The sequence below is a fragment of the Ascaphus truei genome, chromosome 12 (genome assembly GCF_040206685.1).
Source record: "Ascaphus truei isolate aAscTru1 chromosome 12, aAscTru1.hap1, whole genome shotgun sequence".
NCBI classification, from domain to species: Eukaryota; Metazoa; Chordata; class Amphibia; order Anura; family Ascaphidae; genus Ascaphus; species Ascaphus truei.
The window spans coordinates 18351153-18376521 of NC_134494.1; the positions used below are offsets into that span (position 1 = coordinate 18351153).

The window sequence follows — 25369 nt, forward strand, 5'->3', positions numbered from 1 at the left end:
CTGCACTGTTCTAGTCCCTCTTCTTCATCTGCTGTTTTAGTTAAGAATCTTAATGGATTGAAGTCTCAGGTCCTTGAATGACAAGCCAAGTACAACATGTTCTCCCTATTAACTATGCAGACAGAGAGGGACGTGAGTGTGCGGCAGCGAGCAGTGGATCTCCTTTATGCCATGTGCGATCGGAGCAACGCTCAGCAGATTGTGGCCGAGATGCTGAATTACCTGGAGACAGCGGATTACTCCATCCGCGAGGAGATCGTAAGGAGCACAGTGAAACTGAGACGAATTACAAAGTTGTGACAGGGATGTAGGAAAAGGACAACGTGGTGACACACTTATCTAGTCTGTAGCTCCCATGACAGAGGGGGATCTATGACTCCTGACATTCAAAGTGTGAAGTTGTGAGACAGACGGAGCTTCTATAGAAGATCATAGCCTAGATCCTTAACTACCAGGTACTGTGTCAGAGAAGAGACACGTGAGGTGGCAAAGCTGAGACATGGAGGTAGGAAGGGGATGAATCGTGGCCGAATTGGAGGTTGATAACGGGACACACAGGACCTATGTGCTATTTAGTCTGTTCCTTCCACTGCGGAATGACATAAGCTGTATGGGGCTTTATGGCTAGTCATGTCTTTCCCTTTAGTCAACAGGCGACATTATGACACAGACTGAAGGGATCTTTGGCTACTTATGTTTGTTCCTTATGAAAACGAGTGACACCTTGTCACAGAGAAGAGACCTAAGCACTTGCTAGTCTCATCCACGGCAGGGTAATGCAGGAGGGACCAATCACACATGTATTCTTCCTCTCCAAGGTACTGAAGGTGGCAATCCTGGCAGAGAAATACGCTGTGGATTACACCTGGTATGTGGACACAATCCTGAACCTCATCCGCATTGCGGGGGATTACGTGAGCGAGGAGGTCTGGTACCGTGTCATCCAGATCGTCATCAACAGGGACGATGTGCAAGGTTACGCGGCCAAGACCGTCTTCGAGGTGAGAGCAGGGCTCTCTTTATTGGTGCTGTATACGATCCATACCTTATTATATTGCATACGAGAACACACTTCTTATTTCATTACCACTGCTGGGTGCCTATTCAAATGCAGGTACTTTAACTTCACACTTGTAATTAGGGACTAGCACACTAGTCTAAGGCCGCGCTTATAGTGCTGGCGACGCATGACGTCACCCGTCGCCGCAAGCGAAAGTTGTATTTCGCTTTGCGGCGGCGTCGCGGGCGACCAGGCTACAGATAGGTTCAAGGGCTGTCACATGAGGCGACAGCCCCTGAAAAATCAAATATTTACGGCTACCAAAAATCGCTTCGCTTTGTCGCCGTCGCGCTTACTACAAGCGCTTGCACCGGCGACAATGCATTTGTTTTCGGGCGACGTTGCCGTCGCCGGCAGTATAAGCGCGGCCTTGTAATCATAAAATCCTACTTTATTTAAACATATCAACATTTCTGTGGATATCATGTCCTGATGCAGGTGTTCACTGAACCTTTGATATGTTGAAATAAAGTAAGATTTTATATGATAAATTTTGCCATTCCCTAAATATATACCGTCACACATCAAGCTCTGTTCCTTTCCATGGGATATATACAGAACCTTGTCTGGCCATTGGTGTTAACCCTCCAGTGTATTTACATAGTATGTATGTATGTATGTATGGTGGGTGGGTGGTTGGGTGGGTTATGGTGAGTAAAAAAAGTGACAAAACCCTCCACAGCAAAGCAAATAGCAAATGGAAATATTACTGTATGCTGATTTACATGTCTTAGACAGGTCTGCAACCCTGCCTTTCACCATTATCACACAGCACTTCCACTACAGCAAGGGATTCTGGGAAATGACATGCAAATGGGCACACAGTGTCACCTTTTGCTTCAAAACCATTTTTAAACATGGTTCCCTATAGGCTTAAGCTTGCTGCATGGTCACAGCCAGGGTTAAGATGCATAGCCAGAAAACCCAGCCACAGACAACCGTTTCGACCTTAATGGGTCTCATCAGTGTGGGGTTGGTTAACTGGCTATTTGGAAGCAAAAGGTGACACTGTGTGTCCATTTGCATGCCATTTCCCAGAATCCCTTGCTGCAGTGGAAGTGCTGTGTGCTGGGTGATAATGGTGAAAGGCGGGGTTGCAGACCTGTCTAAGACATGCAAATGAGCATACAGTATTATTTCATATATATATATAAAATATATATAAATAATTATTATATATATATAATAATTATTTATATATATATATATATTTTATTATTATTTATATATATTTTATTATTATTTATATATATTTTATTATTATTTATATATATTTTATTATTATTTATATATATTATTTGTAAAGCCAAGTGATGATGCAATTGTAACATGTCTCTTATTGCACATGCTTAACAGGCTCTACAGGCCCCTGCATGCCATGAAAACCTGGTTAAGGTTGGAGGTTACATCTTGGGCGAGTTTGGAAACCTCATTGCCGGTGACCCGCGATCCAGGTAAGTGCTACTGTAACCGGTTATAATCAATGATTTCTAATAACAAAGGAAGGGAAATGCGTTGAAACAGGATTACAGGGTAGATGAGAATCCCTTAGCACACCTAATCTGCCTATTATTATCTTCTGTAAAACCTCGGACCCTATTTGATCCTTTGCTTTCTTTCATGCTATATTTAACCTGGCCTATCCCAAGAACTTCCTTACTGTGTTAGCCTCTACCACCTCCATTGGGAGGCTATTCCGTGAATTCGGCACCCTTTCTGTAAAGTACTTCCTCACATTTCCCATGAGACTCCCACCCGGGAGTGTCAGACTACGACCTCTTCATCTAGCACTTCTCCCGCCCTGAAATATGCTTCCCTCTTTCATTTTATTGAAACACTTCATGTATCTGAGGTCCAATACTTGTCCTTTAACTCTTTTTGCTGCTTTGTGATGGTGTCACACCGTACATTGAAAATGATTTGGAAGAGCCTGCATTCGCTATACTGGAACATGAATTAGCGGTGCACCAAATGCTGTCGGGGATCTATTTCTGAAGTAGATCCCATTATGAAGTAGATTCAAAAGTAGAAAGGCAGTGGGCACATAAATTGAAGGAAAAAAAGTAGCTTTATTGTGTTTACATAATCATATGCGTTTTGGACCCCGCTGGGACCGATGCGTGTAGGATTATGTAAACACAATAATGCTACTTTTTAAGTTCAATTTATGAGTGACCGCTGCCTTTACACTTGCATTGAACCCATAACATGCCACTGCCATGAGCTCTCTTTGGAGGGACTGATCCTTTAATCTCAACGGTTTCCCTCTTCCTTCTCCTCCCAGCCCCCTGATCCAGTTTAACCTGCTGCACTCCAAGTTCCACCTGTGCAGCGTCCCCACGCGGGCGCTGCTCCTCTCCGCCTACATCAAATTCATCAACCTGTTCCCCGAAATCAAGCCCACCATCCAGGACGTGCTGCGCAGTGACAGCCAGCTCCGGAACGCCGATGTGGAGCTGCAGCAGAGAGCAGTGGAGTACCTGCGGCTCAGCTCCATCGCCAGCAATGACATCCTGGTACGTCTCGGAGGAGCTTCTAGGGTTAGGGGATGTAGGCCATAAGGGGACTTTCACCTTTAGGAGGTGTCTTATGGTATATATGTCACTTAGTAAATGTGAGCAGATGGGGGTTATTTATTAAGCTGCGATAGTCAATGGGAGTTTCAGTGCGATAGTGTACCAATTAGCACCATCACACTTCAACGAATAACCCCCAAATTGTTTTATACCGGGGGTTCCCAACCTGTACTACAAATACAATTGAGTATGCGCAGGGTTATGCAATGTTTTGCACCACAGACTTCACTGGCTTTTAACTCTAACCAATAGGTTTGTTGGTAATCTCACCAAATGTTTAAATTGCCTCAAGTGCTGTTGGTGTGAGCTTATTATGAAACGACTAACAAAACCATGCCAAATAACTTAGAGGTTTCACCCAACAAAAAAATGATTAAACAGGTCCAATATTCACCAAAAAAAAACGGTCAAGGGGCTTAGCCTTGGTCAGCCGAAGCTGATGGGGAATTTCGGCTGAAAATAACCTTATTGGCCGTTTTGGCTGATAGAATACGCCCCTAAAGGAGCAATCCTGTCTGAATATTACATTGATATATTTTTTTACATACCTGGAGCTGTGGTGGAGTATTTTTTTCAGCTCTGTGTCTCCCTCAGTTTTCCGATTTATACTTACTGGTGATGCCGGATTGCTGCTTTAAGGTGCAAATAATTGGGTAAAGTTTAGGGGGATGTTAAGTAGAGTCCACAAAGCTATAGGTAGAGCTATAGTGACACATCTGTAATATATATTAGTGGTGCGGGAAGTAGGGTAACTACCTAAATTGGTACAGGTTAAATTAAGAATATAGCAGTGGTTATTACACTGTATAAAAGAAATGCCTTGTCACGTTAAAGGTGCAACCACACTATTTTTTGACAAATTGTCTTTATTTTCCCTTTTGTATCTTGATCTTTGTCAAAATCTTCTAATTTCTCCCCCCCCTTTTTTTTTTTTTTTAAATGGATGAAACTTTATTTAAAATTAAACAAAACATCGGCCACTGTTTTTTTCTTTCTTCTGCTCATTTGTAATTAATGTGTGAGGTTGTATTTGCTGCTACGTTCTTTTCGCAGTTGGGTACAAACACCTTTGAAGAACCAGCAATGCATTGCAAAGTAGCAAAGTGGGTTAATGGATAAAAATGTGTACTCTTCACAATTAGACCTACTTAGTAGCTGCAAACCTATGAAATGTAGTGAATAAGTGCAACACTATTTAAATATAAATATTTTGTGTGCAACCATAAAATATAACTTACATTCTGAAGCGGAGTGCTTGCACTAAACTGCAACTCCTGTGTGGGATACTAAATGGAGCTGCACCTCTAAATGAACCTAGACATAACTAGTTGTGTTTCCATGTCTGAGAGAAGATTGCCTCATAGAGCTCTCAAGCTGTTATCCCTGTTCCTGCGCTGATTTCTAGAGTCCTTAGCATTGTACTTATTGGAGCTGATTCATTAAATGCTTTTACGCCATATGACGCCTCTTTGGCTCATTCAAATAAATAGGCATAACATTCCTTAAAGCAGCAGTTCTGCCTGTGTGAGTGATTTTTGCATATTTGGAATCGGGGGATCATGCATAGTTGCACCGTGCTACTTTTAGCCGTGGGAGTCCCAGGTCCCGAGATACTTTACTGGTGAACGTACAAGGTTTAAAGTTCCCTCCTTTCGAAACAATATGTCTGCCAAATCTTGCGGGATTCGCAGACCAATAGGAAGGCATCATCGATGCTGGTGGCCATATTGAATTCTTCATGAGGGTGTACCCGTACCTGCACTGTTAAGTATCTCTTCAACCGAGGGGTCCCCAAGGTTTTGAGCTGCTTAGTAAATATAGCCCATCATACCTTCTGTTTTGTTGCAAGGCCACCGTTCTGGAGGAGATGCCACCTTTCCCGGAGCGAGAGAGTTCCATCCTGGCCAAGCTAAAGAAGAAGAAGGGCCCCAGCACAGTGACGGACATAGAAGATACCAAGAAGGAGAAGAGTACGTCTGATTTGAATGGGGGCACTGAGCCCGCCCCTGTCAGCACAGTGGTACGTCCAAGATCAGCTCCTCAACATGGGCATAGGGTAACAAAGCTGGACACCTTTAGGGTGTGAGCCGTATATGTAGCCAATACTTGCAATTTCTTGACTGTAAAGCGATCTAATGCCTCTGTTATTTTAAGTCTGAGTGGCTCAGGGAATGTGTGGAAGGGTGTAATTTTATGGTGTCACTTTACAAGGGACACTGAGATCCAATACCTGCACTGTTTAAGACTCAACGTCTCTCTTAGACGCATGGTCTTGATTCTTTAGGGGACAGGGAAATCCAAAGCTTGTGAACGACCAGGCTGCAACCTGCAGGTATTCAGGATTTGCAACTTGTAGAGCTTGACTCAGGTGTGTGTAGGGAAGGGAACCACTGTCTGTCACCTTTTAAGATTCAACGACTTGGGCAATTGGTTCAGGACCTTACTTTGTCAGGAAAGCTGGATGCTAGTCTGGCACTGGTCCTCTCAGGGTAATAAGTTCAAGGATACCTTTCTCACCAGTGCTGCCTCTGCCTTTTTAATTCTCACGAGGTCCACCCAATGTTCTTGGTGGTCAGTTTCTTACCATTACGTGAGGAGTTGCTCTACGAAACAAAGCTGATGAATGATCTTATTCATAGGACCACAGATTGACACCATGTAAGGACCATCTACCTCACCTTGACATCCCATTTTCCATACTTGCTCAAGAACCTAGACTATATTTCATCTCTTGCTCCGTTTTACACTTGCAGAGTTAGTGCCCTTGTGTCTATATAACTGATTTTAGTTATTTTTGTTGTTTTTACTTCCACCCCTCTAGTCCTGAGATTGTTTTGTGTTAGTTCTGAGGCTGGTTTAATGATGTTCCCACATCTTTCTGATTTTATGTCATTCTAATGTACCTCGACATGTGCAGGGAGAAAGAAGGGAGAGGGAGATGTGGCAAGACTTGAAAATACTTCCCAATGGGAAGTCATGCTGTGACGCTAGAGCGAGAGACCCTGAGGCGAAACATCAAGTATTTCTTTAAAAGTGTGGTGGCTAAATGGAGGAGCCACATAGGAGGGGTTGGAAGTTAATACCATTAAAATAATTTACGAATACTCAGGATAAACACATGGCTGTCCTAAATGGGTAAAAACAAGGGGTAAATCAAGTCTGAGGTTTCACAGCAGCTTTGGAAGATGGGCAGACTGGGTGTGTTAGGTGGTCTATCTGTTGTCCGCATCTCTGCCTACATCCTTGTACTTTTCCTTGCTTTACCTCTGCCATCTATGCCTCCCTCTTTATTCCCTTCTGACTCTTTCTGTGACAGGTCCAACCTGTCGCCCATCCCGTGAATGTCTTTGACGATCATACCATCTGGGCCGTGCGCCCTCGTCCATCCTCTCTCCTGATGCCCAGCAGCCAGTGCCCACTTTCTAGAATAGACCACCCCATAGCAGGCCTGCCAATCTGCCAGGTTCTTTAGACTGGAGGAGTGGCATGAAGATAATAAGAATGCATTCACTCTTAAACACACAGGACCCTATTCCTTACGCTGTGAAGACCTCTTCCTTTGCGGTTGAAATGAATGGGACTAGCATAGGAAGAGGGCTTTACAGCGTTTTATATGGGTGCCTTACAACTTTCCTTTTTAAAATCACTATTCCATTTTCCATTTATAACCTTTATTATTTGTATGTTTATCTACTTTAAAATACTCAACATTGTTACCTCTGTCACGAGGGCCCATCTTGCAATGAATGGAATAAAGCTGCAATCCTACCAAAAAATGTAGTCCCATATTAATTTGGGTGCATGTACCAGAGGACCCCAGCAGTTCTATAGACGGCGTGAAATGAAAAATATGTAGCCTGCCATTTTTAAAGAAGGAATACATCATGAAGTGACCAATCCTAAGTCTTAGAAAGTGTTATGTTTTACCTAGTAAGAGTGAATGCACTTTGAACTATGCTTTCCAGTTTGGACTTAACAAAGCTGTGTGCTGTTTCACTTAACCTGTGCATGGAAGACTTGACTCTTGCATTACATAAGCACAGAGAAACACACTGGTGTTTTGGTCATATCTCTTTGTGGTGTTGACAAAAGCATCACTAACATTGAACGGTTGCTTCAGTTGGGACTGACTAGTGTGTGTGAGCTGACGCCATCTATGCAATGAGACACCCAGGGGTTTGGTTACAATGGACAATAGCCCATATTTACTCAGCAGTCTGCTGCCATATAACATTGTCCGTCGCTGGAAGACACCTTACATTGAAATGCCAGTGCGCTACAGCTAGTATAAAACTGCTTAGTAAAGGTGGCTACTACTGTATATACCCTTGATTGCTTTATATACAGGGCCACGTGGAGAGTGGTTGTTACAGTGCTTGTTCTGTAGATGAGGATTATTGCATTTATAGCAGCCTTTTGGGCATCTCGTAGTGTTGGTGTGAAAGAGCCTTGTGCATAAGGCTCCTGTTTTAGTGTAATGAGGGGGTGTCCAGACATAACTGAGAGCAGCAGTCTGAGTCATTGATAACCATCTGCGTGAAAAGAAGAGCAGAAAATGTGAACAAATGTAGTTCCTTAGGCAATCGTCCCAATGAAAGCGTCCAAGACAGATTTCTTGCATTTCTGAAATATTTATTCTTCTAGAGGCAACTAACAAGCGAGTACATGCAATGCAGGTCACAATCGAGAATCGAGATTTGGCCGTAGGTGGTATTCTGATCTGTTATGCCTCTAGGCAAAGCCTATATACCTTATCTCTGTATAATGAGCAATATAAGAAAACACTATATATTGTCCTGTACACGTTATCCACAGATATCCTGGGCATTCTGCCACTATTCTTATCTTAAGTCCTTGGTACCATCCAATGTCTTATAAACATTCAACTTGGTTTTTCTCCCATTTCTCAACTTTTCATGCGCTCTCAGCACTTTTGAAAAATCCTATTTGTAACTGACAAGTTTTACACAAGATTAAGTCAGACAGCAAAAAGGGTAACTGAACCTCAAATCTAGGGAAAAAACTGGGCATGTACAGTCCGTATAGAACAGAACTCCCAGGCGCTTGCCTTAACCTCTAAATCCAAAATATGAATAAATAAATATTGTTACCAACAGATAAGGTCTCTCTATACAATGAAAGATGACCTAGGAGTCCCTTCTGCTTCAACCCCAAGGAGGGACCATCCAAGACCCTTAGTATATGATGAGAAACGGAAAACAGGGGGAGCAAGGGGTTAACACAATCAAAGTATCTAACAAACTGATCGCAAATGAAAATCCAAAAGGAGGTAGGGCCTCCTGAGGGAGAGGGGGGGGGGATATGAACATAATGAAATATAACTGGTGTCTATAATACTTACACGGCCAAGTGTAAGTACAGATACTACAATTGGTATCTGTGGGGTTTCAAACCCGTCCACACTGATCAACAGGACAGGAATCAAATGTCCGCTCACAAGCAAGGTATTGGCAGAGAGTTCCCTCTGTTCTGCCAGCAGATGGCACGGTTCCTCCCAAGTGTAGCAGTGTAGGGTAAGTGAGGCAAATGTATCAGCATATACATCAATACATTTATTGGAGTATAGCAACAACTCACAAATCACTCACATCGAACAAGTCCCAGGTTCACTGTCGTAGCAAGGTGAGGCGTCCTGTTGCAGATAACTCGGTCTCCGCGTCCGGAAAACAGGAAGATGGAAGCACTACGTGCGACTGTGGTTGCACACACTGACTACGGAGGCCCCCGTGGGTCAGAAACAAACAAGGAAGGAGCTACCCGTTTCGCCGCTTCTTCAGGCTCATAGATTATCCCATACAGTGTTGAATAAGGGCATGGGAACCCTCAGGAATGACTCCGTGTTTCCTGCTGTTGCTCTTAGGGGTCACGTCTGATCCACTTATGGAATAAAGCCGTTTTTATTTATGCACCTGTGAGCCGCCTCCTGCTTTTTTAGGCAGTGCACTGCCTTTTTTCACTTGTATACTAAGGAAAGACATGGAAGCTGCTCTAACCTTTTCACCACCACACTTATAGGAGATAACCACTTAGTGTGTAAACGATAATAGCATTGATCATATTGTGTAGACAAATTAACATAAACTCAGATATGGGTAGTACTCACAGAATGGCTTTTGTTCTTGGCTCCAGAGCGTGCCACCAGCACAAGGCGTTGATAGTAGTAGATCCCAACGATCTCCGAACCTCACATCTATCTACACTGAGCCAGTCAGATTATAGTATGTTTAAGCATCATGCATACGGCACCTGCTGCAGCTGAATTAGAGGGTTCCCAGACAAAAGAGGGGACGTGATGTCCCTTTTGCAATCTAATCAATAAGGGTATTCATTATCAGACGGCAGTAGGGAACCGGTTATTGGAAAAAGTGTCTGGATGCAGCACAAGGGAGAATTCTGTATCTCGAGAAACTGTCAGCCAGTCCGTGTTCAGTGTTGAAATATCTGTGCATGAGGCACCTGTTGTGCTGCAATATGATGGTGTCTGGACAATACAGCATGGATCCGTCTTGTTAATGACTTGGCATCATGTTGAAACTTTTCTAGTTGCAGAAAGAGTTTAAAATTACTATTCTCCCCCCCCTCCCCCTCTCCTCTCCTCTCCCTCCCCCCTGCCTCCTCCCTTCTCTTCACAGTCCACTCCCTCCCCGTCTGCCGACTTGCTGGGCCTTGGAGCCCCCCCTGGTTCTGGCCCTGTCACGTCCGTTCTTTCTTCCACCGGCAGCCTGCTAGTAGATGTCTTTGCAGACGCGGCTCTCCCTGTTGGTGCGGTTGCTACGGGACCCGAGGATAACTTCTCAAGGTATGTGCGGCTGACTCAAGGGGATGTGGGGTGTGTGTGTGTGTGTGTATAATAATAATAGACTTGATGCTTCTTAAAGACCATCCTACATGGTAGATAGGAGATTGTGATCGCCATGGGATGTCCACCGTGCCCAGAGTTTGAATTGGGGCTGAAAATTCCCTTTTAACCCCTTCACTGTCAGAGGCACTCCTCGCCCACATCGACACAATTGGCAGTGAAGGGGTTAATGCTGGAGTTGGCCCCCACCCCATCAACACTACCCAGGGGTGAGAAAGGTAGCCTGTGCAGAATAGACTTGGCATTTGTTGAACGGCTTGCTGGGAAAGGGGGACTAACCACGCTCCGTGTCGCTGCCTCCTCTCTTCTCCCTTCCGACTCCCTCTCTTTGCTTCCGCTGCCTGGTACAGCGATGTCCCAGCTCCTTCGGAAGGGGCATCGGGTGAGGCTGCCCCCTCCGAGCTCGATGCAGAGGATCACTTCCACAAGTAAGCGACCTCTTCCCTACCCAGTGCAGCAAACACATCTGGTTTCTTCTACGATCCGGCTTCTGGGGCCCACGTGCAGCCTTGCTTTTTCATACTCTGCATGCGTCTGTGGCATTAAAGCTGCCGTACACGCTGGGTTTTAAGGGGGGGGGGGGTGTCATTTCGTTTCATTTGCCATTTTCTGTATCCATGCCAAAGACAAATGAAAAAGGTCGCTTGCAATTAAGTCATATATATTATGTTGAAGTCTCCTGTTTCAGAGGAAATGTGCTGTATGTGATCAGATCTTATAGATGTAAGGTAGACTGTAAATAAACATCTTGTATATTATATAAGAGGAAATATGAAGTGCAACATTGATCAGACCTGATAAAGAGAAACAAATACAAAATACATGCATTATTTTGGCACTGGTGCATTAACCAGGAAGTCCGCTGCATGCAAAAATAATTAACCGTCTTAAATCACGGGTATCAATCACGGGTCCCCTGGTGATTTTGCATGCATTGTGTGGGTGTCTGACTATCCTTTATCTACGCATTTTATACTTTTGCTGCTTGAGAGGCCCCTGCATATATTGCAGCACAAATCTGATATGGAGTGCAATGCATTTCTGGCCTCTCTGGCGGGGAAGAGGTCACACATATCATGACTACATCTTGTTGTTTGATCACCGCTTCGGTTTCACCAGCGATCGCCTATTTTTCTTTAATGTACATCAGTGGTTTTGCATTGCTGATTTGAATGAACGATCAATCTTTTTCAATAACTCTTGTCCATTTCTTCCCCTCTCTTTTCTACATCTGGTTTTTCTTCTCTTTATCTTGTGTTTGTTTGCTGCATCGTTCCCTTTCTCACTTTCTCTGCCCCCTCTCCCTCGATCACTTTTTTTTTTTTTTCCTCTTTCATTTTTCGCTCTCCTGCTTTAGGTTTGTCTGTAAGAATAATGGGGTCCTTTTCGAGAACCAGCTGCTCCAAATCGGCTTGAAATCTGAATTTCGGCAAAATCTGGGTGAGCCAATAGCGTCCGCACTCACCAATACGCGAGCTGGGCAGTCAGGATAGGAATACACAGGGCATGAGACTGAATTCACTACATCTTACAAACCCGGCAGGTTTTCTCTCGTGGAGAATATTTTAAGAGTTGGAGGAGCTCAAAAGAAACCCAAGTGTCAGAGAATCAGGTTTGCCATCAATTCTACAAATCACACCATGAAATCCTAGAAACGCGCACACACTGTCAAAAGTTATCAACTTTTTTATAAATCATATCCAAAATAAATACAACAGAGATCTATCAAGACAACTACAAAATATAAAACTGATCAAAGCGAGTCACATCACAGCCCTACGTGATGTTTTAACGGAGAAATCCAAGTGGGATTTTTTTTTTTAACATAGGTTTGGAGGAGGGGGTCTCTGGACTTGAACCTCGTTAATTTCAGCTGTGGAGCCTCCCTGCTTCCAGAGATACCGGTACCTCCAAAGGCGGTGCCGGTATCTCCAAGTTTAAAGCGCCAACGTCAACTGGGCCAATAGGAAGCCACACCGGATGATGTCATGGCTTCCTATTGGCCCACAGGATGTGGGAGCTTTAAAAAGCGGCCATTACGTGAGCAGCTAACGATCAGAGCGGCTATCGGAACCCTGCAGCTGAAAATGAATAGGGTTCCGCCCCGGAGACCCCCTGCTTTAATACTGGTTCTGTTTGTTTTTCCGTTCTCTTTCATTAAAAAAAATCTTGCTTGCATCTGCAATGTGAGTAACATATCTCTTACACCTGACACCAATCTTTACTCCATTTGTCACATCACATGTAGCAAAGTTGTTAAACGGGGAAAAAAAATGATAAACTTAGTTGTTAGTAACAGATTCTTGTTGGACTTAATATTTGGTCAGATTTTATATTTTAGAGGCGCCGGTTCTCCCCCTTTTTTTTGTATTAGTTGTTAGTGCTACTTTGGGTATCTCCTCGTCTTTACCTACTTCAGGAACCTGTTGCCCAAATGCTAAGCTGACTCGCAAAGCAAAATACCCTATTGACAGGTTGAAGGCACAGTGCAGTTTGTGACTTGGATACATCGCTCTCTCTCGTTGTTGGTGTTTTATTTAGTAATTTCCTTGTGTGAAAATTTGGTGAACCAATGAAATGAATAGTTTACTTCCGTGCCATCGTTTGTCTGGAGCTTTTCCCTGAAAGCAACTCCCCTCTACCTCCTCACGCTCCACCTTTCCTGTTTCCACAGGTCGCATGTTTATCTTCTATGGCAACAAGATGTCCACTCAGTATCAGAGCTTCACTCCAACCCTGATATGTTCAGATGAGCTGAAGGCCAATATCCTTTTATACAGTTTAACAATAGCTTGTATGTTGTATCTAAAATATATGCCAGTGTTTCTGCTCAGTGAGGGGAAGTTCCTTTCAGGTATTTACTAGGTCTAATAGAACATGTAAAAAGACAATGTTTCTGCGTTTATATTAATCTAGATATCGGCTTCTTGATTTTGTTCATGGATGGAGAACTTCATAAGGATTCCCATTTTCTAACTTTTCTAAATATATTGGCCGGTGTTTCTACCCTGTGGGAGGCTTTCATCAGATATTACCATCTTCTAAATACACTAGCTACTTATTTATTTATTTTTTAGCACTCCCTGCAGGGATACTTCCATTAGGTATCCCTGTCATCTAAATATATTAGCCAATGTGTCTACCCTATGAAAGACCTTCATCAGGTATTCTCATCTTCTGGAATATATTGGTAAACATTTTACCCCTGTGTCAGACTTTTATCAGGTTTGTAAATATAGTGGCTAGTGTTTCTGCCTTACTGAAGTCCTTCCTCAGGTTCGTCCCCTAAAGAATAGTAGCCAACGTTTCTATCTTGTGGCAGACCTTCTACGATTCCCGCATGTATACAAGAAACCAAGACTATAAGTAAGCCCTAAGCTATAAGCTTGCAGTGAGTTCACTTTTCCTTGACTATCATTCACATCTGAATCTTCAGTCTAAGCCGGTGGAGCCCACAGTGGATGGAGGTGCCCAGGTGCAGCAGGTGGTGAACATTGAATGTGTGGAAGAATTTGTGGAAGATCCCGTTCTAAACATCCAGTTCAGGTGCAATTCATCTATCTCGTATTCTTCTCCCTCCCTTCTTTCTCAACCCGCCTCCCCCCTCTCCCTCCCACCTCTCCTTCCATTGTCTCTCAACCATCCCCCGCCCCCCTCTCCTTCCCTTCTCTCTTGACCACCCCCGCCCCCCCCCCTTCTCTATCAGCTTCCCCCTCCCTCTATCTTCCTTCTTCTAAACCAGTTTTCATCTTTAGGTATGGAGGGACCTTCCAGAATGTCTCCGTGAATCTGCCCATCACCCTGAACAAGTTCTTTCAGCCCACCGAGATGGAGGCTCAGGATTTCTTCCAGCGCTGGAAGCAGCTCAGCAGGTACTGTGGTTTTGAAGCAGAAAGTCTCTACATTCACTACCCCTTGTTATTCTGAATCGGGGTTTTGTGTTGGGTTGCGGCGGCCCCTACCAGCACAGACTTCTAGCTGCTGGAGTCATGTTATTATTCAAGGAGAGATCTTTGGTCCACTTCTTTCATGGCTGAGGGGCACCTGATGTGTGTGTTAAAATGTAATGTACTATGGGTTACAAAGCGCCACTATAAAGCTCCAGAGTACCACTGCTTCTTATTGAACAAATGTATGACTCTACTTTCTATTTGAAGAAAAATCTTAAATCTTTTTTTTTTAAATGACGCCTCCCCCTTAATGTCAAAATCTTTGTAAAATATAATTAATGTAACTTTTCTGGAATTGTAAATGTAACCTTTATTTTAGTTTCTTTTTTTTTTTTAAGCCTGTATGTATACATATTAAATCTCAAGATTGCCACTTTATCACCAAATACCTTAAGTCCAAGGTCATTTTTCATCCTTTGCAAGCGTACATGGCCAGCTTCTGGTGACCATACTGAAAACTCCCTGTGCCAATGGGATATACATTTGCTTAACCATTTATTATTATTATTATTATTATCATGCTGTGGAAAGTGCTGTTTTAGTTTGGATTGTAATATGAGACTAGTATGTAGTGATTGATCACAGACATAGTTGAGGCCGCTTACCCATGTGAACCCTGGTACATACGATAAGTGGAATTTTTGTGATGTCTCTCATAGCCCCCAGCAGGAGGTACAGAACATTTTTAAGGCCAAGCATCCGATGGATAACGAGATCACAAAGGCAAAGGTGGGTAAAATTTACTTTATATACAATGAAACCCCAGAAAGGTGCCTTCTACTGATCCTATAGAGAATCCTTGTAATACCCCAAGGACCTAGAGCCGCCTCATGTTATCCCACGGAGTCTGTGAAGCCTCCTACTGACAATACAGAGAATCCAGTGAGTCTATTAACAGAGAAAGAAGTCTCCTATTGACCATGCAGAACCCTAATGATGCCCCATGCTAGACGGCTATTAGGATGGCTGGTTACAAAGTATCCAAATAAGTCCTGTCTCAGCCCCTTGGAGGTGCACCATGCTTCTACCTCTGTGGCTTTGTTACCATTGTCCCCTTCAACAGATCATCGGATTCGGCCCTGCTCTCCTGGAAAATGTTGATCCAAACCCGTCCAATTACGTGGCAGCCGGTATCATCCAGACGAAATCCCGACAGGTGGGATGCCTGCTACGCCTCGAACCCAACGTGCAGGCACAGGTGAGCAAACCCCAGGGGATAAAGGAGAGGGTATTTTAGCTTCCTTAATCAATCAATCAATCAAGGGACACATCCCTTCCATTTATTTACTTTGGTTCTAAATAAGGTTGCGCCTTTGTACGTGGCATCCGCTTCCTAACCAGCGTTTTCTGTTTTCTTCTCTCCCGCACAGATGTACCGGCTCACCATACGCACAAGTAAAGAAGACGTGTCCCAGAGATTATGTGACCTGCTCTCTGAGCAGTTTTAATCCCAAATCATGCTGGTCCCAGAATCCTTGTCCTTGTGATCTCCCCTCCTGCCTTCCAATCCTTTTGTCATCTCAGTGAAAATAAATATTCCCTACACATCGCAGTCTTGACGTTTTCCAAAAAACGACAACCTTTTGTTATTATTTTATATCCTAGCTTTCACACCTAGAGAGAGAGAGAACCACAAGAACCTTTGAAATGAAGAGTGCAGATGATATACTCAAACTGTTTCGTGATGGAAAAATATAGTCCTCAATATTCAATCCCTCCGTGGGGTGGGGGAAGCCCACTCAGATGCTACCAATGTTTTTAAAGCATTAATAGGTTCAGTCCAAAAATGGATTGGTAGAACAGGGGTTGCTTGGAGATTCTCCTCTGGTTTAGCAGATCAAAAGATCTCCCCATGTAGTTTAAAAGAAAGGCATACATAATATAGTGAGAGGAAAAATAGGGGGTGGTAAACAAAACTGATATAAATATAAGAGGATACTAGTATCCAACATCTGTATCTAAATGAACATACACAGAAAATTACCCAATAAAAAAGTGACAGTGCCGAAACACAGATTAATATGATGACATAAAAGTCCATGAGTGTAACAAAATTCTTGATAAAGGATCAAGTTCTTATCTGTGGGAAGAGAAGTTCCACAACAGTTCTTGATTTAGTGTTCTCCAGGTGTGTGCAGCTCTCCGGTGGAGGTTTTCCACTTCTCCTTCAGCACATATTGGAAAAAAAGAAAAAAAGCGCAGAGAACATCCGTAGTGTAACACAGTTTAATTCTAAACAAACACAGATCAAACAAGTGGTATCAAACTCATGAGGTTCCAATTTAAAAAAAGCTTTCACACTTGTCGGAAGTGTGGTGCCCAAAGGATTCGTCCTGTGGTGTCCGTCTCCAGACTAATGTCCCACCGGATTAACACAGCGGGAGTTCCTCCGTTTTAATGGGACTCGCGCTGTGTGAATCCTACCTGGCTTTACCTGTCTGTAATAGACGCACAGTAAGAGAGACTGAATCAGTCACTCAGTGAGGTGGGTCTGGGTTTGAGTTTACAGGTGTGTGTGTGTGTGTGTGTGTGTGTGTGTGTGTGTGTGTGTGTGTGTGTGTGTGTGTGTTCACATGTATACCTTCCCATAACACGAGTTGAGACATAGAGGTTGGCGAATCAGTTCAAATCCGTTACTCGGGTTTCTTCGAATTTGCCATTCAAAATCCGTTCCACAGTCTAAAATCAGCCCAAGGATTGTTGGTTTCAATCCACACAGATTAATCCAAAACAGCCTTTGGATACAATCTGCTGGTGGATTTTAACCATCCATGGATTCTGCAATTCGCTGAGTGAATTTAGGAATCCAATCCGATTTGGATTCTTAAAATTCGGCAGTGGATTGCAGAATCCGCGGTTGGATTGTCGGTGTTAAAGAAAAAGAAAAAAAAATCCGCAAAAAGCCAATCGCCATTTTTGGGACTGATCCACAGAAATCCATGGGCCAAAGGAACAGGGCGATCTGCGGTGGATCCAAATCTGCCACAAAAATGTGCCCATTTCTAGACATAAGAGAATTATTATACAGTTTGGTATACAAAGTACTATAGATGTATTGGAAAACACGAAGCCGACTTGCTCTGTCACTTTTTAGATAAACATTACGACCTAAAGGAGGGGTTAAAATATCCCAACCTATCCCTAAAGCTGAATGGGAGAGACTTTTTGAGGAAATAGACTTGCAGAAAGGAGATACAGGCATACCCCGGTTTAAGGACCCTCACTTTAAGTACACCTGCGAGTAAGGACATATCGCCCAATAGGCAAACGGCAGCTCACGCATGCGCCTGTCAACATGTCCTGAACAGCAATACCGGCTCCCTACCTGTACCAAAGCAGTGCTCAAGTGGGGAGACTATAGAGTACAGTTATGCACGTACAGGTATATGACGATTGCATTGATGTACATGCATCGATAAGTGGGTAAAGGTAGTGCTTCACTTTAAGTACATTTTCGCTTTACATACATGCTCTGGACCCATGGCGTACGTTAATGCGGGGTATGCCTGTATCAATATCCTCATTTAACCTGTTAGGTGAAAATGAGTGGAGTATAAATCCAAATGGATTCTCGTTGTGCCAGTTTATCCCCATCTGCCCGCCTCTGATCTGGTGGGATCTTTCTACTAGCAGACCTATAGAGTCCTGATTATGAAACTTATAGAAATAACGTGACACCATGTGTAACATGAAAACCCTTTCTGATATTTGTAATGTATTCCCGTAGTCTGATTTTGAGTAAACGTTTTGTGCGTCCGATATACCTGTAGACCACAAGGACACGCCAGTAAGTAGACTACAAAGGTTGTAGTACGATTTACTGTATAAAAGCTTTGATTTTATATTCTTTTGTCTCATTGGTCACTGCATGGAATACCTTATTTTCCTCACCATACTGGCACACTGAACACTTCCCGCAGCAACAATTAACCAGAGGGTTTTGGCGGTAACCAGTGTGTATTTGAAGGAATTTTTATATCTACAGATCTTATTTTACTTGGTTCAAGAAAACGTTTAACAGTTTGTGCTCTTTTATAAACTCATTTTTGAATCGGTGGCAACAACGTTTTTCAAATTTGATTACTTTGTAGAACCTTCCTTTTCTTCTTGAGAATAGTTTTGATTGTATGTGCCGCAGAGTTATAATTGGTAATAAGAGATAACATCTGACATTGTATTGTCTTTCTTATCTAGTTCATTTTTACCCTTTTCATTAATGTTTTCCTAACCAGATTTAATTTTTTTTGGCCTTTTCCATAGCCGGTTCTATCAATGTTTCATCATATTGCCTTTCTAGGAAACGATCCTTTTAGAACCATTGCCTGTTTCAGATAGTCAGGAAGATCACTAACATTCTTCCTGACCCTCTGGAATTGGCACTAAGGAATTTATTTTTTCATCTGCGTTTTTGCTGACGGAGACGTTGATGCTGTGTGTTTGTTTTTTTTGTTTTTTAAAGTATACGTGGAGATCTCTTGATCTGCCAAACCACGGAGGAGAATCTCCAGGCAATTCCTGTCCTACCATTTCATCTCTTCCCCCCCACCCCCCTCCTCTATTTAGAGACTTCTAGGAAAATCTGTGTTGGGCAGTGGAGTATAAATAACATATTCAATTTTTTTGTACATCGTGGTACCTTTTATTGCATATTAAAGTCACTTGCGCTTGTTTTTTTTGTACATACGGTTAAGCTTTCACACCCACCTGTGATGTGAATTTTATATTGTGCTTGTCCGGGATGGGAAGGGAGCGAAGATAGCAGGGATACACCATGAAAAATAGAATAGAAAGCATACAATAGTGCAATAAAGTTTTTTTCAATCTGGATATAACATATAAATCTTGGCTCTGTAGCAATGCCTACTTACAGCAGGTCAAATAGTATATCGCATTGATCTACACAATTGGTAGAAAGGTGTCAGGATCTTCGAGAAAAACAGCCTTGGTTTACAGCATGGAATGTCAGCACATCAGCTCGGACGTCAGGAGATGTTATGGGATCATTGGCTAAGGAAGCCTATCTGGCATAACCCCTACCACCCACCCCCAAACCTTCATGGGATCAGCTGTGCATGACTTTGATCCCATAACATCTCCTGACGTCCGAGCTGATGTGCTGACATTCCATGCTGTAAACCAAGGCTGTTTTTCTCGAAGATCCTGACACCTTTCTACCAATTGTGTAGATCAATGCGATATACTATTTGACCTGCTGTAAGTAGGCATTGCTACAGAGCTAAGATTTATATGCTATATCCAGATTGAAAAAAACTTTATTGCACTATTGTATGCTTTCTATTCTATTTTTCATGGTGTATCCCTGCTATCTTCGCTCCCTTCCCATCCCGGACAAGCAACTATTGAAAGGAATCTGTACATATTCCTGGAAGGTTGAGAATTTGATCAGAGATCACCTTGACACAATATTTTTGAATTTTACTTTATTTCTGTGCACTATTTAATCACAGATTGGGTGTGGTTAGCGCCGGTTACAAATCACGTTAATTTTATATTGTGGACATTTTTGCAAACTGTTCAGCTTTTCTCCTGTTCTTTGCTTTTTTTTTTTGGTACATAGGAACAACAAACTGTAAGCAGAAAATGTACCCAGATTCACCTATTTTACATATTTTCTGTCAAATCTCAATCCTAGCTCAATCTCACTTGCTAATCACCTATATCTTAATGCCGTAGCCAAAAAGCATTTTAAATTCTGGACCATCTCTGCTTGCACACTGCGGTTTTCACAGGTGGGCTATGTCATGCATCCACTATTCGTTCAGTTGAAGTGGCCCCTCTTGTTCCCCGTGTCTGCCTTTTTACACCTTACTGGCATACAACCCCTTAAACAGCTGAAAACTTACACCAAATATATTTAAGTTCTCCAAAAACTTTCAAATCCGCATCACAAAGTTAGAAGCTCAAACTGGCTGAAGATTCCATTTAGTGTGTATTTTTTAGATCCTTGATTATTTTTAGTAGGAGTTAGCATGTCAATAGTCAGAATGGTCTGGCTGTATAAAAAAAATCTAAATTCCAAAAGAATTATTTTTTAGTTTTTTTAAAAAAAATTTTTTTTAACACTTCATAGTGTTTTTTTTTTTTTTTTTTTTTAAATCGCTTTGTTTTTTGTGTCTAATTTCTGCTTCGTGCAAAGTAAATGAGTACTTCAGTATTGGGTAATACAGTACCTTTTTTTTTTTATTGGGACTAACAATTGATATTATAAGACAAGCTTTCAGAGGGCCCTCTCTTCCTCGGGTCGGCAATACCGATTTACAAAATATTTAATGAGTTAAACACAGATTAAAAAGAAGATAATCTAAGGCAGATGCGGTAGGAAATAAATGGTAGAGAGAATGGTGAATAAACACAGGGCAATAAATGGATGAAAAGGACCGGGAACAATAAGACCATCCATCCATCCATCCGTAGTGTATTCACCATCCACCATCTATTCAGAATTGCTTGACCGGAGTAAGAGAGAACTCTTGAAAGCCTTTCTTATATTATTAGTTGTTTTTTCAAATAAAAAAAAGGAATCGCCTAATACCATATAATACTTTGGTGCTTATTTACTCTGCACTATCGCAATTAGACTTCTACTTAATTTATCGTTTCTACTTAAAATGTCTGTTATAAATGTCAGTCAGCAAGACTACGGTTTGCCATGAAGGAAATGGCAGAGATTGTTTCATATCCCATAGGATTACCAGCAGTTAAAGCAGCAGTATTACTCTAAGGTGTAGCCGAGTTTCAACATGGTCTAGCAGGCCCCCCATTGTTTTAACTGTTGTGATACCATTCAGGGGGCTGACATTACAGCCCTCCTTCCTTCGGGTGCACGGTGCTTTCGTTTAGCATTCGATTCAGCATTTCTATGCATCTTTTTTTAAATAGAAGACACGGGTTGCCGGGTGTCTCGTATATATGGGATTGTCCCTGATTTCATTGACTTGTCCTGGTAAGGTCTGTCGGGACGCATTAATTGCCCCCGTATTTTAGTGCCATGAGATGCCTGAACTTAAAATGACGAATTAAATTTGGTCGTAAAAGCGTTATAGATTTCTAAGTGAATGTAATAGTTACCTTTTCCGATAGATGTCACCTTACTAAATTATTCAAATAAAATGAGGAAACTGACACCTGGTCATCTCATATGACACCCATCCCTAATCGGTGTTACTTTTTCTCCCAGCGCTACTTGTTGGCTCAGCGCACATTCAGCGAGAAGCATTTGCAAATCATTCATCGCTTATGACACGCACTTTCATACTGGATTTAAGCGGCCCGTATTATTAAAACTTAACGTGGCAACCCTATTTACTCCTTTTAACATACAGGCTAATAACCTGGAGCTGATGCTAAAAGATCTAGTTACAAACCAGCTAAGGCTAAGAGAGTGTTCATGACAGCCATATTTTTTGACTCCAGAAATAATGTTTTTAATTGTTTGACTTACTATAAGTGGCTTTACCTAATTTCATTTCCTCCCCCCCCCCCCCAACCCCTTGTTTTACTTTGTTTGAAGCAGGGGGTCTTTGCAGATGAACCATGTTGATTTCAGCTCCGAGGAGCCCCTGATTCTCGAGATGCCAATATCTGGAGGGGCTTGCCGGTAGTAGCTCTGGTTGGGACAAAAAGTCTGTTGAAAGGTCCTTCCTATTTCAATAGGAAGTGATAAGCCCCAAACTGCCCCTCGGTGTGTGCATACAGCATGGGTGGTACAGCTGTCAATTACTTTAGGAGCTAACTGTCACGCCCCACGATGCTTTGCATCCCCAGCAGCACATGACTTTGGTTGCTCCTGCAGTAATAGACAGCTGGACCACCCACACTAAGGTGCAGTTTGTGACCTTGCCAAGTGCGCAGTCCCCACACAGGCTCGGGTACCCACTCTACTGCCCGGGAGTCGCCATTACAGATTTTTGTTGGGAACCCCCTTGGAGACAGCTCACAAACAGCTCCAGTATTGCCAACCCCTGGTTGGGAATCACTGCTCTAATATTCGGGATATGTGACCACTTATTAAAAGTAGGTGGCACTGTTGCTTAAAAGATCAATTTGCAGTACAAGTTGAGATGATCAATCTGGCTTACGTTTTGTAAATGTAGAATTAACTTTTTATTGTTGCATAATACTAAATCATTTAATGTACTGTACATCTAGATTTATAAAAATTCTGATGCTAAATCGCGTCTAGAATACATTTGGTATAGTCTCACCATTTATAAATGGTCTGCTCTTGTAGGATACGTGTTAGATACACAGGGTAGCTGACTTGGTTTGGTCTTTGGTAAACATACGACACAAAACAAGAGGTGCACGACCCAAACTTTATTCATAGAAAAAAAAAACCAACAACAAAAAACAATCAAGCTTGCCAGCCTGTGCAAAGCATTATGGGACGTGTGAGGCGCTTCTCCCAGATGCCACATGGAAATGCCTGGGCAGCAAGTGACCAAAGAAAATAGCAAATCTATACTCCTTTTATTTAGTGCATTGTATTTTTTTTTTTTTTTTAGCAATATCAAAGGTAAGATGCAAGAACAGATGTAACTCATTATCTGCTGTAAATGATGGCGGAGGTTATGTTGGAATTTATACAAACCCAAGAGAGCTAGACGTGTTTTATTCCCTCTTCAAAGTTATGTAAATTCAACAAGGACATTTGTTCTCATTAAATATGTAACAAAAATAATGATTACACTATACAGTGCTGGTGTATCCTTAGTGTATATGGCCACTAGCTGACCTGGTTCCATGTAGTATCTATCGGAGAATAATGCCCCCTATCTAACACAGGAAAAAACCCACTGCAACCGAAAGAATTAAGCAAGAATCGTGTAATGCGTAGAGATTAGTTACTCCTCAATACTTTGATGGGCTGCTGCTGGGATTGACACAGGGTTGGTAGTTGCATACACACGATGAGAAGATCTTGATGGGTAGCGTGATGTGTATATTCGAGTCGGAACATATAAGCTCAATGTTCTTCACTACCACAGTGCTGGTCACTGGCATACAGCAGCTGCAATGCCCTTCCACTGATTGAAAGTCATCGTGGTACCTGTGACACAAAGAACAGGACATGATGGACATTTGCAAAAAGCTGCAGCCAAGCTTCTTCTTTTTTCTATGCAGAGCACTGATCATTCAAGAATCCACCCAGAGAATATTTTGGAGACTGTCACAGAAGCTTTAGCAATATAAAAAAATATATTGCACTTTCCCCCCCCCCTCCCTTCTTCTTGGACATCATCTTGTTTGTATCTAATCATTTGGTAGCCAAGCCTTAAAATGACCAGTCAAGTTTTGTGTGGACTACAGAGCAAAATCTGTTTCCAAGTGATTATCATTCATTTTGTGGTTTAATAAAAAAATTAAATAAAAATTCTTTAGTATACCAGAGCACTTAGCTGAGAAACTGATGGTAGATCAGAACCATCTGGCACACCGGTCCTCTGTGACACATTAGACTTTCTTTCATAATTGGGATACCCTCGTATTTATCCCAAGCATTACTTTAAATACCCTTACAGTAAAAGTCTGCCCCATCTGCTGTGAGGCCTTTACTTAGAATTCGGAACTTTCTCATCCAAGTTGATCTAAAAGTATATCATTAATCATTAATGTAGCGCATATTTAGAGATCCTTTTAGTCTCTCTAAGCGCTTCACAAGTGTAATTTGTACAAGATCCCACAAGTATTTAGATCTGATCACTGGAAGAAGCTTTTGTACAAACCATGCACAATAGTGGTAACTACCAGCCCATCACAGAAGTGTAGCTTCTTACCATGATTGGGACTCGCAGTATCCTTGACATTTGGTCAGTGTGATAGTCTGGGAGCAGTTACCCTTGCGGATTGTGTGTTCGTATTCATGGATACTGCACTCTGCTGTTGGGAAGAAAACAGAAGAACTGAAACCGATGTGCACTGGACCATTCTTACTAATCCTGTTGTAACGCTATCCTTGCAAACCAAGTATAGGATTCCTTTTATCGCCTAGTCTAATTTACTGATTGGAACGCCTTTGCTGTCGTGGGAGCCTGAAAAACATTGCAGGCTGCTCTTGTAGCAAAGACGTTGATGAATAACATTAGCTGGGTCCCCTGCTATTTATTTGAACCATGCAATAATACTCAGGGTGCAGAGGGAATATATGTGGTTCAGATAGAAACCATATGTTCACTATGTACGAAGAGTGACAAATAGCTTTTTTTTTTTAAAGCACAAATTGGCGCGTGTGAAACTCCATTTGAATTGCACTTGTAATGTCTAAATCTCATTCTCTGCATCAAAACGTTTCCCCCATTTGTTTACACGTAGAAATGGACTGCGCTTGGCGCACAGATGTAAATGGTTTGTACTAAGGAAAAAATATTTCTGTGCCGCAAAATAAATTAAAAGTGTATCAGCAAAACTGTCTGCCAAGTTGTACTTTCGTGTAAATGCTAAAAACACTTAATAGTGTTTGCGCAATATGAATTTGCTATGTATCAACAACAAAAAATATTCAACAGCATGGATGTTTAATTATATTGCTAAACAAATGTAATATATTTATGGCTACTTATGAATACAAGTTATTATTTAAAAAAAAAAACTATTTTGTTCTTTCAAATTGTATTACTCGAGCGTTTAATATGAGAGATGGGATGCATAAAAAAATAATAACTTCATACGAAGCATAGTTGAAGGTTTGTAGTACTTTGCATAAAACATTTCTATGCCAAAAAGATTGGAAAAAATATGTTTGTATATAGGCCCCTATTCCTTCACAAGAACCTCCAGAAGAAATGTGAACTCTGAAAAGCTTATACTATATACAGTGTGTCACGAACAGTCACTGTTAGTGTTTACTTTGTCAGTAGGCATAAACAAAACACTAAAGCTCTAC

General features: G+C 42.1%; 2 protein-coding genes across 7 annotated transcripts in view; one reads left to right on the forward strand and one right to left on the reverse strand.

Moving 5' to 3' along the window:
* AP2A2 (adaptor related protein complex 2 subunit alpha 2) overlaps nucleotides 1-16018 on the forward strand; it is a 57442-nt gene extending 41424 nt beyond the window's left edge. Inside the window, exons 10-24 of one of the 4 annotated variants that reach the window (XM_075566865.1) lie at nucleotides 121-258; nucleotides 819-1001; nucleotides 2417-2514; nucleotides 3345-3576; nucleotides 5486-5656; nucleotides 6953-7099; nucleotides 10290-10456; nucleotides 10867-10944; nucleotides 11874-11956; nucleotides 13191-13280; nucleotides 13939-14062; nucleotides 14272-14388; nucleotides 15126-15195; nucleotides 15530-15664; nucleotides 15837-16018. In XM_075566865.1, the coding sequence (XP_075422980.1) occupies nucleotides 121-258; nucleotides 819-1001; nucleotides 2417-2514; nucleotides 3345-3576; nucleotides 5486-5656; nucleotides 6953-7099; nucleotides 10290-10456; nucleotides 10867-10944; nucleotides 11874-11956; nucleotides 13191-13280; nucleotides 13939-14062; nucleotides 14272-14388; nucleotides 15126-15195; nucleotides 15530-15664; nucleotides 15837-15914 (1911 nt within the window). In that variant the 3' untranslated portion in view covers nucleotides 15915-16018. The remainder of the gene's footprint in view (nucleotides 1-120; nucleotides 259-818; nucleotides 1002-2416; nucleotides 2515-3344; nucleotides 3577-5485; nucleotides 5657-6952; nucleotides 7100-10289; nucleotides 10457-10866; nucleotides 10945-11873; nucleotides 11957-13190; nucleotides 13281-13938; nucleotides 14063-14271; nucleotides 14389-15125; nucleotides 15196-15529; nucleotides 15665-15836) is intronic. The other 3 variants (XM_075566866.1, XM_075566867.1, XM_075566868.1) reach the window with 3 other exon arrangements.
* Nucleotides 16019-22788: 6770 nt separating this feature from the next.
* Nucleotides 22789-25369, reverse strand: part of MUC6 (mucin 6, oligomeric mucus/gel-forming) — a 74627-nt gene continuing 72046 nt past the window's right edge. For 2 of the 3 annotated variants that reach the window (XM_075566856.1, XM_075566853.1), the window contains 2 exons: nucleotides 24264-24366; nucleotides 22789-23536 (listed from right to left, as the gene is read on the reverse strand). In XM_075566856.1, coding sequence (XP_075422971.1) covers nucleotides 23338-23536; nucleotides 24264-24366 — 302 coding nt within the window. In that variant the 3' untranslated portion in view covers nucleotides 22789-23337. The remainder of the gene's footprint in view (nucleotides 23537-24263; nucleotides 24367-25369) is intronic. The other variant, XM_075566854.1, reaches the window with a different exon arrangement.